At 41.2% G+C, this 17,627-nt stretch overlaps 1 protein-coding gene across 1 annotated transcript; it reads right to left on the bottom strand.

The window, feature by feature from the left end:
* Window positions 1–439: 439 nt before the first annotated feature.
* LOC122815488 lies at window positions 440–4,626 on the bottom strand. The gene is made up of 2 exons (XM_044088022.1): window positions 4,539–4,626; window positions 440–4,180 (listed from the first exon to the last, which is right to left on the bottom strand). Exon 2 carries the CDS (start codon window positions 4,039–4,041, stop codon window positions 1,870–1,872), a length of 2,172 nt encoding a protein of 723 aa, XP_043943957.1. The 5' UTR covers window positions 4,042–4,180; window positions 4,539–4,626; the 3' UTR covers window positions 440–1,869.
* Window positions 4,627–17,627: the final 13,001 nt, after the last annotated feature.

Here is a 17,627-nt window from a genome sequence, read left to right as displayed (position 1 = left end):
CTATTCCCCCTAAAACTATTAAAATATTGTTTTTAGATTAGTAATATTGCATCTGTTGTAAAAGGCATTCATTTAGACAGTTATAAACTTAACATGACCTGAAAAAAGCCATGCTGATATGACACTCAGAAAAAAAATGTACTCAGTAGAGTACAGAGTATGTCTAGCTCCACTCTTCCTTCCTATCAAGTCACTCGTTGGTTTACATGTAAGAAACAGCAAAATGGTGCGCCTTCTTACTGTCTTACATGGCATTTGCTGCTTGCTCTCGGTCACTTACATGTTTTAACCCCAACAATCACTTACCTTATCTTCAAAATATTGCATACTGGTTAAGTGATGGTGTCTGTTTTTTTTTTTTTTGTTGTTTTTGTTTTTTATAGCAGGCGTTCCTGCACGAATGAATATAGAGAAGCAAAAAAATGAAAACACAGTCCAATAAATTCAAGTATTATTTAATGTCAGAATGCTCTGCAATAGTCTCTCTCTTTCTTTTATTAATAATTAAATCTGCACTATAATTTAAATCATTCACAAAGGTGACAGGACACTGCAAAACAGTCTCAAGCAGTACAGTTCGCTCACCACAAATAACCTGCATTTGTGGCTTTTCTGACAAAATACTAATGTTGAGACGTCAACAGAAAGGCTAGTTTGTTTTTACAGCTGTCCTTGATTTTCACGGACGACCTAATATTCATTAATACTTTTACTCAGACCCTCAGACTTTTGACAAAAAGATAGTGGATTGTAATCAACAAATAACGATATTCTTGCAATTGCAGGCTCCATTTACTTCACAAATTGCATGTTAATTCACGCACTCATGTTATCATATTTTAAGTCGTTGCGGCACCCATTGCCGGAATGCTAGTGGCGTAGTGTTCTAATACAAAGCCCGGCACTACTGCTTAAAAAGTGCCCCTAATTTAGGTCCTTTCATTTATCCCTGAAAATGTTAAATGTTATGTTGGTGCAGAAAGAACGAAAACTATACGTTATGAATCGGAACAGTTACCATCAACATAACTAAAAGGCATCTTAACAGTTAACCGGATCGTCCGGACGGGGGCACTGGGGGCAGCAAAGATGCTTTTGTGCATTTTAACATTTTAAAGTCTCGTTAAATACCCCGAGAACATACAAACTAAATAATCAAGTACCTCGTTGAATGGGAGGTCTACGCCGTAACCACGGGCAACAGCTAAATTGCACGTGGTCTCAGTGCCCTACCTTGGTAACTACTGGAACTTCAAACGCTGAAGAGCACAGGCACAGGGACAGTGGTTGTCGTGAGTCCGCTTTGTGCAGGACAGTCCTTGTTTAAACAATTGTTTCCTGCGGGGAAAAAAAAGTAAATGTTTGCCTACATCTGTTAAATAAAAATAGTTGTTTGGGATCTAAAACACTTTAGTATTCTACAAAACAATAGAAACAAGCCAAATTCTACAAGAAAGAAAATTTACTTGGGCAAAATGTTGACGTGCATGCCTCTGGATTGGATGTATGTATGTTTTGTCCTGCAAAATCACGCATTTCCATAAAAATGTCCAACTTTGGACATTTAAAAAGGCAGCATCCCTAATTTTCTAAACAGGAAGTATTCAAACCGGGAAAGATGAGTAATTCGACGGGTTCTGCGGTTGATTCCACAGGATAGAGGGACAATCGTCTTTCGTACTTCACAGTTTTGTTTAACGCACTAGTAACTGGAAGTGATTGGGGTGTAACAAATCGTGTTAATTAACATCTAATAATGTAAACGCCAGGGTGGACTAAGATTATCTACACTCCAGAAGTGTAAACTCCAATTCCAGGCCAGTTAGGTCTAAAAAGGGTGAAGGTCAGGGGAAAAGGGAAAAAAAGACGTTACTCTGGACAGGCAGTGGACTGGGTCAGCAGTAGGCGCTTCAAATAATGAACCTCATCAGTAAGACTATCAAGCTGGGTTTTCAAACGGTGGTCCTTAACTACTTCCGTCGACCGGTCCTTAAGGGCGATCTCTGTGTAGTTATGGTCCACCCGGGTTACAGGCGTAAAAGAAGCAGAATGGCTAATAAGTGCAGTGGAGGCCTGGCCTGCTGCATCTGTAGTGAGTGAAGGAAAGGGGGTGTGAGGATTAGGGACAAGGGGTCTTGAAGAAGAGAATGGTGCAGTGGAAAAAACTGTTTTAGTTGCACGGGCTGAAACAGGTTCAGAGGGAATGAAAGATGAAATGGAAGAGAACGATACTGTAGGTGTAAAGGGTACACCGAGCCTGGCAGGTGAGGTGGGAACATACAATGATGCATGGCCCTTTGTAAGGGGAGCCGTGGAACTGATCGGTCCTGGGAAAGTACCAGAACCGCTGTGGGAGAAATGTCCCTCAGGCTGTAAATGCGTTGCATCTGTACACTTCCGACTTAAATTCCAGTTGCATCTATTCAAACTAGGTGCAAAACTCCCCTTTTTACAGCAGTCAAACTCTTGAGTACAGATTTCATTTGTTAGCTGTTGTCGCTGGGCTGAGTTGGTTGCACCACATTTCCTGCTCACTTTTGCTTTTCCAAGTTCGTTGGTGCATTCTGGCATTGTATAATTCTGTTTTCTTACAGGTTGGATAGGTTTCTCTGGGCCACTGTTGAAAAAGTCCTGAGACGGGAGCGGCTCTGTCCTACAGGAAATTTCATTTGCAACAGAGACTGCTGCCTTCAACCGCAATTTATGGGGAAGCAACGGTAACAAGTTTTTAGTCCTGCGGGTTCTTTCATCATCCAGTGCTCCAGCCAGGGTTTCCTGGACTTTGAGGCCTTCGCCTCCACCTTGTGGAATGCATTCGGGTTCTCGGTTGTCAAAGTGGGACACTCTGATTAATTCTTTGGGGCGGCTATTTGCCATCTTTATCAGTGAATAATCTTCAACCAATGAAGTATTTTCAGCAGTCTCGTTGACACAGGTGGTGGAAAGCCTGAAGGTATCATCCTTCAGATTTTTCTGCGTGCCATACCAGCTTGTTTCTCCTGACCATTCAGAAGCATCTGTATCTTTGTGGTGCATAGAGTTACTACAACTCAAAGTGTTGTCCTTGCTGTTGTGCAGAGAAAGAAAGTCATTGCAGACTGAGGAAAGGACGGCAGGGCTACTTTCCTGAGTCGCACCCAAAGAGGAACTGCAGCACCAGACTCTTTTCTTATTACTCTTTTCTTCCTGATTATCAGATGTTTTTGGATCGGTTGCTGGAGATGGCTGCAACGTTGAATAATACTGCTCAACAGCTGACCGTGGAAGGATTGCCAAGGGCTTGCCAAAGTTGTTGCTGCCGTTCTGATACGAGGTAGTGGGGGGCGCGTTGGTTGATGGCACAGGGGTGGTTGGGGAGGAGACTTTACTGCAATCTGCTGATAAGAAATTCAACAAGCTGACCGTTGTTGCCATTCCTAGGTGGCTAGACGGGATTTGTGTTGTCATCTCCTCTGGGTCCCTTATCATCCCAAAGCGGTATCTGATGGCTAGCAATGCTGCCCGGAGGCGTTCGTTTTCCCTCACCAGTTCCAATGCACGGGATTCGAGCAGCATCTCTTCCATCCTGCGCCTCTGTCTAGAACGCCGTGCAGCCTCGTTGTTTCTTTTTCTTTTTGCCCAGTAACCGGTATCTTTTTGGTTTTCCGGGGTGAATTCCCTTTTCCTTCTCAGCGAACCTGGGCTTGCAAGTTCCTGCTCGTTTTTCTTGGAAGCCTGGATCCCTAGCAGAGACCTGGCTAGCAAACCGCAGGGTAGAGCCACAGAAGATGCAGAACTTGCAGCTGGTGGGGTGCGGCACTCCCCTTCTAAAATAGAAGAGATGGGAGATAACAAGGCAAACTTCTCTGGTGGAACGGAACAGCTGAATTCCCGGTGATCCCGGGTGGTTGCCACAGACTCCATCTGGCCATTTGTGTCGCGTAACTTGAGCGGCGGGGGTAGGACTTTGGTGCTAAGGAGCTGCTGTGACAGATTGCTCCTGTCACCAGTCTGTGGCTCCATGACGAGCACCCCGGTTAACATTTGTAGATACTCATTCATTCAGATATGTTTATATAAGTGTAAACTGATTCTTCCGTTCTGCAACAACACACTTGTGCAGCTTAACCACACCTCTTTCCTCTTTCTTCCTTGTGGTCTAAATAAAGGCATCCAGTTTCCTGACCAGTACATCGTTAACCTGAAAAAAAGAGTAATAAACAAAATTCACAGCACTGATTTTATAATAGTGTACATACAATTCTTTGTTTTAATGACCTTTGAATTATTTCAAAATGAGCGATTTGGCATACTGTGTATATGTACATAGCTGCTACCTGCCTGTTTATAGATATAAGAACACACTGGATAGGGAAGAGAATGAACGTGTAAAGGTAGAAACAGTAAAAGGCAGCTCAGGAAAAAAAGTTCGCTGGATGCAGCAAACAGCATACTTAAATCTTTTGTAAGCCCAAAGTACACCGGGGTCCCGTCTGCGCGAGTTTAGGGTGGGCATGCAAAATGAGCAATTTATGCAACTATTTGCCTTTGTAGCTTACCTATCAGTTTTCCATTTCCAGTCTTACAATTACTGCCAAATATACCATACCACAACTTTATCACATGCCCAGAATAAATAATATGAGCAGTAAAATAGAAATAATGGTATGCAAAATCCCTTTTGCGAATACTGACCATTTCAAGGTTACTCATATCTTATTTGGTCACTCCCACCTTATCTCCCAACTTCTAGTTCAAAGATTTTATGGACGAAACCAAAATGTGTGTGGGGGGTGCAAAGGCCTACAATCAAGGACGATTTTAATACTATTCTAATTTACTCGGTTTGCATTAACATGCATTTAAAAAAATAAGAAATAGAGAACGTTAACTGTAATCCTCAGCGATGTACCAGAAAATCGAAACATATGCATAGGACAGTGCAAAACATGAGGCAAAATCGGAACCCTCTGCATGATCAGGTACAGTTGAGAGATACGACACAGACACAGACCACAATAAAAATACAGGCTGAAGTGTTTGTCAGCTTCTAAAGCTGCTATCCCATCAGAAGTACACTTATTCTCTGACCCCGTCTGGGCCTATGTGTTAGAACTTTCAGAGCTTGTTAAACACTTTGCACTTCTATTCTTTTTTCCTGTAACTTGTAGTACATTGGGACAGCTAAAGTTCCATGTGTACTGTCAGTGTTTGGGAACTGGCTTTGCCAGAGATGCTGGAACAACGGGTGGATGCTAGACTGTAAGCACTCAAGATTTTTTATCGGTATATTTTATGGAGCATATGGGTTAGTTGAAGTTATTAAAAATATTGTGGCTGTATGAATGTAAAATAAAAATAAATAATAGTTTCCATTTATTCCCTGTACTTACCAGGATAAACTTTGGCTGCCCACAACCCTGAACTAGGTAGCACAGGTACCAAAAACAGGGAAATGGACAGACATGAATGGATAGACCCCCATGACTTGTTTTTGCCTCCTTAACTCTTCTCATGTTCTCTGCAGTTCCACATTGAAAGGCTTTATCACTCTGCAGTTCCACATTGAAAGGATCTATCACACATTCAATGAATATTTTTATATGACAGCCATAGTAAATAATACTAAATGATATAAATAAATCAAATGAATGGGTATAAAGTAATTAATTTTAACCATCCCATGAGTTTTGCTGCTGAGATTGTTAGTAATCTGATCATGTGTTCCCCATTTTACCCTTATGTTCCACATTTTAAGAGGTAGTGTTCCACATTTTGTAGATGGAAGGTTGAAAGCTATGTGCCTCATTCATCCTTTCTGACAATATTTATTATTTGTTTTCTCCCTGGTTAACTGTACACCATAGTTGGTCTTTCATAATGCAACAAAATTAAAAGAAGTGGAATAATGTAAGGTGTTTTTATGGATATTACCATCAATTCTAACTGTTGTATCCAGAGACATGCCCCATTTATGTTTCCTTTCAATTTTTAGTCTCATTGTGTATTGTTCTAGTTCTGTATAAGCCAACAGCTCAGCTGAACTTTAGGAGCTGTATTTGCATTGTATGTTTCTTATTTATTCATTTAATTTCTGCATGTTAAGAGGGTATAGAATAACAGTACATCCAATGACTGGAATAACATAAGAAAATATTTTTTTAAAAATTAAGTTACTAGCAAGCCAAAAGGCAGACCAGATGATGAAAAAAGGAAACATACTTGTGTAAAAGTGTAAACTGAAAATATATAGAAATAATAGAAGACTGGCAAGGGAATTTCTTCTGCCAGAGAGGGCAAACTGTATTGAGAAAATATGTAAAGCAGAAAAAATATTCACCACTGAATAATCCTGAGACATATTTTATGAAATACTTAACTGTTCAGTTGTAACTGTAAGTAATCAAAGCATGTAACTGAGACCTGGTTCAAGGCTCCAGCGAGCACCCCTGCAATACCAGGCTACAACTCTTACCACACTTTTCATCCACAAAACCAAGACCGAAACACTAAAGGTGGAGGAGTGTCCATATTCACCAAGGATATTCACACCTCCAGGCTAGATGCCCAACGCAATGCATCTGAAATTTTCCGGGTGCAACTAACACTGGGTAAGACTGCAATCCAAATTGTAGCTTGCTACAGATCCCCCACCATGCCCCAATATTCTCACTACACCTTTCTAAACATACTGGAAAATATTAAGATACAACCAAACACCCTAATACTGGGTGATTTCAACTACCCTGCCATTAACTGGGAAAACTACTCGAGTACCAACTCCTTTTCCCAACGGTTCTTGGAATTCATAAATTCCAACGCCCTGGATCAACTAATCCATTGTCCCACCAGGGGCTCCAATATCCTAGACCTGGTCATTACCAACATGGGAGATAGATGCTCCACACCAGTGGTCACCCCCTCATTGGTCAGGTCTGACCATAAGCAAATCACCCTTGACATCCACATCCCACGCCCACCCCCAGTAAGGAAACCTCCTTAAAAAACTTCTCCAAAGCCAACTTCATGCTACTGAAGTCAAAAGTGACAAACTTCATGACACCCATGCAGACGGGATCTGAAAGTTTGACTGCATAATCCTACACTAAGGCACTGTACAAGCACATCCACTCGTGCATGAATTGTGCCATCCCAAATAGAACCAAGATGCTCTCCTCCAAAAAAAGGAAGCATATCTGGTGGTCCCCTGCTGTAAACAAACTATACAACCAAAGGAAGAAACTGTTGCAGAAAAGAGGAAAATCCCAGGATGCAAAAAATTCCATCACCAGCCTCAGTAAGAAGCTGAGATCCCTCATAAAATCCTCAAAAGCTAGTTATGAAAATAAAATTGCCAAAGATTCAAAAGACAACCACAAGGCATTCTATAGTTATGTCAAGAATCTAAATGGCAATGCTCAGATCTGCTCTGAGCTTCAACAGAATGTCATTAAATATACTGATCCCAAGGACATTGCCAATATCCTGGCAGATCGATTTAGTGCCAACTTCACCCCCCCCTCTCACCCCCTAAACGGCCCATCTCAGTACCAAAAGATTGCCAAATTCCAGTAATCACGGCCACACAGGTAGAAACCGCACTCTCCAAAGCTAAGAATACAGCATCCATGGGACCAGATGACATCCCAGGCTGTGTACTACATGAACTACAAAATGAACTGGCACCTCACCTAAGTGTCATGTTTAATCATAGCCTCACCTCAGGCTTCGTGCCCACTGAGTGGCGCACAGCTACAGTTATCCCACTCCACAAGGGGGGATCCACCTTGGATCCCTAGAACTACCGTCCCCATCAGTCTGACGAGCCTGATCTGCAACGGCATGGAACGCATTATCATGGAACTTATAAACAAAGACATTGGCAACCTTCAAACACTAGACCCCACCCAGTTTGGGTTTGTGAAGGGCCGATCTTGTCTCCTGAACCTGTTTGACTTCTTTGAATCAGTCTCCAAAGCTGTGGATGAGGGTAAGGCAGTCCAAACAGCCTATCTGGACCTCGCCAAGGCCTTCGACACCACCCCCTACTTTGGAGTCATAGATAAACTTACTAAGCTGGGCATAAATCCCTACGTCACTCGATGGGTTGCCAACTGGCTTACTAACAGAACCCAGACTGTAAAAGTAGACAACTCCAAATCCAACTCCAGACAAGTGACAAGTGGGTGTACCTCAGGGTTCAGTCCTGGGACCACTCTTGTTTGGCATCTACTTCTCTGAAGTACAGGCCAACACTAAGGGACTCTGGCTAACAAAGTTTGCAGATGACTGCAAACTGGGAGCCATTATTGAATCCTCAAATGATGTGGATATTCTACAAAAGGGCCTTACAGAAACAGATGCCTAGTGCAAGAGGCGTGGGCTCAAGCTTAATGCCAAGAAATGTATAGTTATCCCCTTTGGAAAAAAACATGTACCCATGAATTACCACATAGGTGGCAGGACACTAAACATCAAAAATGTGATGAGAGATTTAGAGACACAGGTGGACAGTGGTCTCACTTTCGATAACCACATCGCCACAACAGTCAGGAAATCCTTCTATGTGGCACACCTCATCACTAAGGGCTTTTCATCCAGAAAAAAGGAGGTCATTGTCCCACTGTACTCATCCCTCATTAGACCCATTATAGAGTATAATGCCCCATTTGGTATGTACCTCACAAGACATCTGCAACAACTGGAAAGGCCACAGAAATACCTCACTAAAAGAATCACAGGCCTAAAGCAGATGCCATATGCTGATCGTCTAAAAAAACTCCAGCTATACTGTGTGGCATATCATCTACTCAGAGGCGATCTCTGCTTAACATACAAGGCCATGTCAAACCCTAAGCTGTTGGACATGCTCCACTTAAGAAATCCCAATCTCTCAGAGCCACACGCTCCAGGGATCTAAACCTTGTCATCACAATGAACAAAACATGCTGGAGGGATAGGTTCCTATCCCAGAGGCCCCCCATACTCTGGAATAGACTGCCCATACATGTCAAGCAGAGCGTCTCCTTGGCCCTCTTCAAAAGGAACCTTGATGATTGAATGGGAGATAGGAAATTCACCCCGGGGATCATGTCAGTCGCCCTGCTAGACAGGGGTCCAGAGAAGTAAGTATTGTGGGAAGAAATATCCAGGGAATTGTTATGGCTAGGCTTATATAGGCCCTAGGGCCGATAGCCTAGTACCAACCTACGAACCTATGGTTTACTTAGTGTTCATTCCTATAAACCTATTAGACAACTTTGATGATTTATGACTTAACCCAGAGGATTAAATTACAGTCAACACTGTTTTTCTGGAAAATAACATTGGTAGTAATATTTTAAAAAATGTCAAAATGAGCTATAAAAAGACCAGCTTATCTAAAGCACAGTGCCTACCATGATATATATATATATATATATATATATATATATATATATATATATATATATATATATATATATATTATATCACAATACTTTTCTGCTTTACTCTTACAGGATGATTAAAGGAAAAAGACAGTTGTAGATAAATTTGTAAATAACTTTAAATTTGTGTAGTGGTTGCTTAGTTTATGAAATACAGCATTAATGTTTGCAAGATTGCTGCTTGAAAGAATTCTAAAATACTTTTATTGCAAACAAAATATCACTTTTTTTCTAAAAAAGCTGATATGATGTTCTGACTCTGACACACTAAATACACAAATGTTATGACCACTTTACTTCTGGCAGCCTAGAATCCCTAAAAGTAGTTTGATGGTGTGGAGGTACAAAAATCTATACTTGTACAGAAGGTTAGTCCTTGTCTAAACTCCCAAATGAGAATGCTGTTGGTAAGTCTCTTGCTATAGCTCCTGCAGGTCATATTTCCCCTTTGACTTACACTGCAGTGATGTACTTGCTCATTTAATGAGGTGGAAACAACTACCATGTTATTTGAATTATTTATATGCATACTTAATGTACAATATATCAACAATGGTTATTGAATAGATTTCTGAGACTAAAATTTATAGCCATGATTAAGAAAGGGTTTTGTGTTGTTTAACAGATTGGATTTTGTTAAAAGTAAGAAGATGAAGAGAAACCGCAGTAAACCAACAAGCCTTCATTTATTTCATTTCTGTAAGCACTTTTGTTCAAACAACTTTCTTGAACTTCTTCAGACATTAAACAATCATAATTAAGCCCCTTAAACACAAAAAACTACATGACATCATCACTCTAAAACTAATTAAGTTAAAAGGCATACACCCTAAATATTTACTTAAAATATTAGTAAGAATTTACAAACAACATACAAATAGTACACGATAAAGAACATTCTCTATTAAAATCATCTCTAAGGGCTTTCAATTTTAAAAGGCACCCCAAAATTAATATTAAACAATTATTAGAATAACCCCCCCCCACCAGACATTTACAATCCAAAGATGAGGAAATGTGGAGCCTGTCCCCAATGTAAATTTGTAATGGTGAGAAGGGCATTTAAAGTTTGTGGAAAATCATATAGGATAAGAGAAAAATGTAATTGTGGCACAATGGGGTTTGTATATTTGGCCCAGTGCCAATGTTTATCATACTACATTGGCAAAACTGAGAGACAGTTTAAACAACGTGTGTATGAACATCTATATTATATTAGCAAACAAAATGTCAATAATGCTTTAGCTAAACATATAAATGAAAACCCGGGACACTTTTTTCATTATACTGTTATTGAATAAGTAAAGAGAAATGTAAGAGGTGGACCATGGTCATTAGAGTTAGAATTTAGAAAACTTTTATGGCAATTGAGAACAAATGCTTTTTCTTTTCCTGGTCTTAACGATTATTGTTTGTTGGGGTGCCTTTTACAATTGAAAGCCCTTGAGAGATGATTTTAATAGAGAATGTTCTTTATCGTGTACTATTTTTATGTTGTTTGTAAATTCTTACTAATATTTTATGTAAATATTTAGGGTGTATGCCTTTTAACTTAATTAGTTTTAGAGTGATGATGTCATGTAGTTTTTGTATTTAAGGGGCTTAATTATGATTATTTAATGTCTGAAGAAGTTCAAGAAAGTTGTTTGAATGAAAGCGCTTACAGAAACAAAATAAATTAAGGCTTGTTGGTTTACTGCGGGTCCTCTTCATCATCTTACTTTTTACAGTTTGTTTTTTGTGTTGGATGTACATTGGATTTTGTTGTTGCTGTGAATAGCTGTGCAGCTCACTGGCTAATTGTATAAACTAACCCCGGGATTCAATAAACTCCGTGCAGGAATAGTGCCATTCCTGCACGGAGAGGTTTATGTCCGTGTAGACACAGCAGCGCACCTTGATTATTCATGAAGGCATGCTGCTTTTAAGGCTAAATGGACATGAACTCTGAATGAGTGCAGGCGATGTGTTTAAGTAGTGCATGGACTATGAACACGCCCCCTGCACTTAGAAAGTGCCGCATGGCACTTTTCAAATGCATTTCGGTGTCCACGGACACTGAAAGCAAAAACAAAGGTTCTTTCAGTGTCCACGGACACTGAAATACATAGTAGATCAGGAAATAAATGCAGGGGGTGTGTGACAGGTCTGTCATACACCCCCTGCATTGTAAAAGTGTTGTATGACACTTTGCAAGTGCTGTCAGTGTCCCCGGACACTGACAGCTAATAAAATAGCTTGTGTCAGTGTCTGCGGATACTGAAATAGCCAGCAGATGATTAAGGAAATGCGGGGGGGGGGGTGACAGGCTCTGTCACACACACCCTGCATTGTAAAAGTGCCGTACAGTCATAGCCATCAACCATACCTCTCAACCTTGTAGAGTAAAGAATCTGGATAAAGCCATAAAAAAGTGGTACAAATAGGGACAATTTTGAAAATATTGATCTTATAAACTTAGAAAGTTTATAGAATAACAGGTTTTGCATTAGCATGAACTTTCTGAAGGATGTGAAGTCTAAAACTCAAATGTCTGTCATTATTTTCTAACTTCAATCTTTAACGATTTGTCACTAATTTGCCAGACAACCACAATTTTATGAAACACGGACCAAACATATAAGGCAAAATATGGACATTCTGCAGAAATCTGTACAGTTGAGAGGTATGCCGTCAACTGTACTGCTGTCTGCAGAATGCACAGATGCCTGCCTTACATAGTTTCACCCTCCTAGAGCAATAAAGCAGTACAAAGCCATAAATAATGGGGGGACAAAGCCACAAAAATAGGGAAACGTCTAAAATATTGCATTGACAAACCTGAAAGCTGGTAGAATAAAAGGTTTGCAGTAGCACAGACTTCCTGCAGGGTATGAAGATTGAAATAGAAATGTCTGACATGTGAAAGTGCTGTATGGGCAAAGCCTTCAACTGTACAGGTATCTGCAGAATGCCCAGATGCCTGCCTCACATACCTTCAACCTCCTAGAGTAACTAAGCTGAACAAGGACATAAATAGTCAAATTTTTTTTTTCCATACTAAGGCAAGTTTAAGCATAGCTGAGCGGGTGTGGGTGTTATGGCCTTCTGCCCAACATTGCTTAAACACCCCAGAGGAGATAAATAAAAATATACAGCTAAAATTCCCCAACTGAGATAGTGTAGTGGTCAGAGTCCTAGCTTTACATGCAGGCATTTATGGTTTGAGTACCAAAACAGGCAATTTATTTTTACATGGGAAAGCATTGTTAAAATCATTATTCTCATCTTAAAGCATGTAGTAATTTATTTTTGTCAAACAGGGTAGTGTAGCTGGTGTAAAATGAAAGTGTGAGTGCATATAACATGTGAAACCACCCATGTATACACAAGTGTCCCATACAGTATAGTCACACCCCTTGATAATGTAATGAAAGCACATAGAGGGATGTCATGTGAAGTAAATATTATTTACTTAATATTACTAAATATTAATAATTTATTACTGCTTGGTGTAACTATCATTCTAAGCCTCTTGGTTTAAGCACTTGAGATTCAGACCAGTTGTTTTACATTAAGAAGGTTTGTGGTCTGCACTGTTGTGGCAGGACAGGTAGCTTACATCCTTCTAAGTTAGGAACTGCTGATTGAAGGCTCAGTGTCTGTTATTCTAAAAGTGTATTAGTTCTGGTTTAAGCACTTGGGCTTCAGGCCAGTTATTTTACATTAAGAAAGTTCATGGTCTGCACTCTTGTGGGAGGAGAGGCTGGACTCTGCCCTACTGAGCAGGGAATTTCTGGTTAAAGGCTTATAGTGCCTGCATATTTGAACTGTTTCTTACTGAAATTGGTGTGCCTTATTTGCTGTAGCATAGACTAGATCCAGGCCTGCTGAACCTAGCTTTGTTTGTATAACTTGAGCACTAATCCAGGCCTTCTTTTTTGGAGAAGGTTCCCCTGCACCCCAGTGGCAGAAGTGTGCAGTTAGAACTTGTCTGATTGAAGACTACAGAAACAGGGCTTAGTTTTGAGATTGTTTTACTGGTTAATTGGATAATTTGTTTAAAAGCCTTTTCTGATTGCTTGTAGTAATCTAAAGCTGTTTTAAGTGTATTTTTTACTGTTTGTAGTCGTTTAAAGCTGTTTTAAATGTATTTTTTACTGTTTTTGCCTTATCTTTAAAAAAAAAATCCTTATTTGCCACCTTTCTAAGCTAGTATAGTCCAGTTTTCAGGCTAGTGCTGAATTCAGGGCTGTGTTACAATTTTCTGAGTGCCCATACCTTACTTGGATAGAGAGAGGTTTCTCTGTTCACCTGTTAGAGAGGGAGCTTTGAGCAGCCACCTGTCCCTGGAGGAGTTGTTCCAGCCCAGAAGTTAGTAGTTTATGGGCCATTTTGGGCTAATTTCGATCTCTTTCATTTCCCTGCTGTAAAAACCGCGTTTGCACGGTTTTGCATGTCCAGGCAGCGCCGGTTAGCTAGGGCTAAATTTATCCCGGCTCCACCAAGTCTCCTCTTCAGTTTTTCCCTTGAAAGTAGTCTAACTCTCTACCTAAGCACTTAAAAAGCATCCTACAGTCCAGCACTTGCTCAGACCTAATAGCAAGCACTAATATACCCCGACACTTGATTGCCCAGCAGGGCAAGGCTCATTATTCACCCCTCACCAACCAAGCGACTAAGCAGCTCACCCTGCTATTCAGGCATGACCAAAGGGCAATTTCAGGTATACTCTCCAGTCCAGCTGGTGAACCTGGGTATCCTGAGGCAATATTACAACTGCCTCATGTACACAGACAACCCTCTCCTCCTACCACAAAACATTAACATATGCGAGAGATGCAATTCATCATCTTCTTTTGGCTGTTCCCATTAGGGGTCGCCACAGTGGATAATCTGTTTCCATTTCTTCCTGTCCTCTGCATCTTGCTCTGTCACACCAACCACCTGCATGTCCTCTCTCACCACATCCATAAACCTTATCTTAGGCCTTCCTCTTTTCCTGTTACCTGGTAGCTTCATCCTTAGCATCTTTTTCCCAATATACTCAGCATCCCTCCTCAGCACATGTCCAAACCAATGTAATCTTGCCTCTCTGGCTTTGTCTCCAAACTTCCAATCTGGTCTGACTTTCTAATATATTTATTCCTAATCCTGTCCACCCTCGTCACACCCAGTGCACATCTTAACATCTTTAACTCTGCCACATCCAGTTCAAACTCCTGCCTTTTTGTCAATGTCACTGTCTCTAACCCATATAACATAGCTGGTCTCAATACCCTCTTGTAGACCTTCCCTTTCACTCTTACTGGTACTCATCTGTCACAAATCACTCCTGACACTCTTCTCCACCCACTCCAGCCTGCCTGTACTCTCTTCTTCACCTCTCTTCCACACTCACGATTACTCTGAACTATTGATCCCAAGTATTTAAACTCATCCACCTTCTCCACCTCTACTCCTTGCATCCTCACCATTTCTCTATCCTCCCTCTCATTCACACACACACACACACACACACACACACACACACACACATATATATATATATATATATATATATATAGGATTACTATAAAAAAATCAAAAATAAAAAAAAAGTGTACGAAAGTTTGACTTTTGGTATGTACCTAATGTCGAAAACAGCTGTTAATTGTCGAAAATGTCGCTCGTGACATTTTCGACAATAAACAGCACTCCCACCCTTCCCTTAACTCCCTACCTAACTAGCCTAAACTCACATCTATGCAGGGGCAAGCCCCTGCACCTAATGGGGCTGTGCCCCACCCCTAACTTAATATTCCAACTCCGAGATCGCACTACAGTGAGGAAAGGGATGTATTTCCCTAACCGCACTGTACCGCGATCCCCTTACATGAGCGAATGTTATAATTGCGACTGTACAGTCCATTCGCAATGATAATGTTCGCTCACATAACCTGCCGAACTATGAAGTGTTTGAACATATGTTGTTCGAATACTTCATAGCCGTGCAATTGCACGGCGAAATATTGATAGTAAACCATATATATATATATATATATATATATATATATATATATATATATATGTGTGTGTGTGTGTGTGTGTGTGTGTGTGTGTGTGTGATGTGAGAGATGCAATTATATAGCTAAATTGGAGGGTAAGCTCTCTCCACCCAAGACTGGAACAGGCAGTCATGAGGAGAAGGTTAACACTTGCACCACACCTCCAGCCTCACATAGACATACTAAACCAGCACTGGCAAAAAATACACATAAATACACAAAATCATACTTGGAATAAAAACCTGGAAAAGCATCGCAGACCTCCAAAGCAGACACCCAAAAAACCTGCACCTCCCGTCACAAACCAGACAACACATAAAACACAAAATCAGTGTGCCGCACAATCACAGCCCTTAAGGCGAAATAACATACCTAACACACTAGTAATAGGTGACTCTATAGTCAGGCACACTGACGTCCCACTCACTAGGCTGGACAAGGAGAAGGTTACTGTTAGCTGCTTGTCGGGAGTCAGAATCTGCCACATAACACAAGCACTCAGGTCACTCCAGAACAAGTACAAATATGAATCTGTCATTGTTCATGTTGGTGTGAATGACCTGAGATGTACCTCCCTGGACTACATGAAAAGAGACATGGAAGAGCTCTCTGATCATATAGCCCAGGCAAGTATGACCCTGACCCTGAGTAGCATCCTGCCTTCACCAAGAATGATACCGCAGTATAAAGAAAAAATTATCAATTTCAGCAATTGGCTGAGCTTCTGGTGTCATTCAAAGGGGATCCAGTGTCTGTCAGCCTGGGACGACATGCTCGACAAGCCTCGTTGCTTCGCAAGAGACGGCTTGTACCTGTCACCCCTAGACTTTTGAACACTGGCTTGCTGCCCCCATAGTGCATTTTTTAGGCAAGGCTCAATAGTCAAACCCACCTCTGTAAATAACACAAATAAAAAAATGTGGGTTATGCTACTCAACGGCAGGAGTTTAAATCTCAAAATGCACGCACTCGAAGCACTCCTCAGTATGGAGAAGGTCGACATCTGTGCAGTAACTGAAACCTGGTTCAAGGCTCCACAGAGCACCCCAGCACTACCGGGCTACAACTCATACCACACATTTCGGCCACAGAACATGGACCGAAACACAAAAGGAGGGGGTGTATCCATATTCATCAAGGATACCTACACCTCCAGGTTAGTGGCACAGCATGATACCTCCGAGATCATCCATGTGCAACTAACATCAGGCAAATCTGCAATTCAAATTGTGGCTTGCTACAGATCACCCTCCATGACCCAGGACCACCACTCCACCTTTCTGGAGACACTGGAAAACATGAAGGTCCTATCAAAAACCCTGATATTGGGTGATTTCAATTACCCTACCGTTAACTGGGAAAACTACTCAAGTACAAACTCCCAGGTCCAGCGCTTCCTGGAATTTATCAACTCAAATGCCCTGGAACAGCTGGTAAACTCCCCTACCACAGGTGAAAACATACTGGACCTGGTCATCACCAACATGGGCAACAGGTGTTCCACACCGGAGGTCAACCCGTCACTGGTAAGATCAGACCATAAACTAATCACCACACCACCACCTCCAACCAAGGAACCCACAGTGAAAAACCTTTCTATAGCAAACTTCATCTTACTTAAGACAGAGGTGGTAAGTTTCACAGCCCCCACGCTAAAGGATAACAGTGTCCAAGATGCAGAAACCTTTACAAATGCACTCTATGAACCCCTACAAGGATGCATGGATCATGCCATCCCCTAGCAAAACCAAGACTCACTCCCGTAAGAGAAGGAAATCAGTCTGGTGGACGTCTGCCATAAACAGGCTATACAACAGAAGGAGGAAACTAGTTCAGAAAAAAAGCAAATCCCAAGAAGGAAAGACATCCCTGATCAGTATCAGTAAGAAACTAAGGTCCCTCATAAAATCCTCCAAGGCTAACTTTGAAAGAAAAATAGCCAAGGATTCGAGAGATAACCACAAAGCTTTCTTTAGCTATGTCAAGAATCTAAGTAGCAACTCACAGATATGCTCTGAGCTAGTGCAAAATAGCACAAAATATACTGAACCCACTGATATTGCCAACATCCTGCAGATAGATTCAGTGCAAACTTCACCCCCCCCTCACCCTCAAAATGGTCCACAACAATACCGGAAAAACGTAGTGTCCCGGAAATCACAGACACACAGGTGAAAACAGCCCTTTCAAAAGC

This window comes from Protopterus annectens, chromosome 11.part0 (genome assembly GCF_019279795.1).
Source record: "Protopterus annectens isolate FY-2018-M chromosome 11.part0, PAN1.0, whole genome shotgun sequence".
NCBI classification, from domain to species: Eukaryota; Metazoa; Chordata; order Ceratodontiformes; family Protopteridae; genus Protopterus; species Protopterus annectens.
The sequence above is the reverse complement of the archived record's forward strand: the minus strand, read 5'-3'. Positions and strand labels throughout refer to the sequence as shown.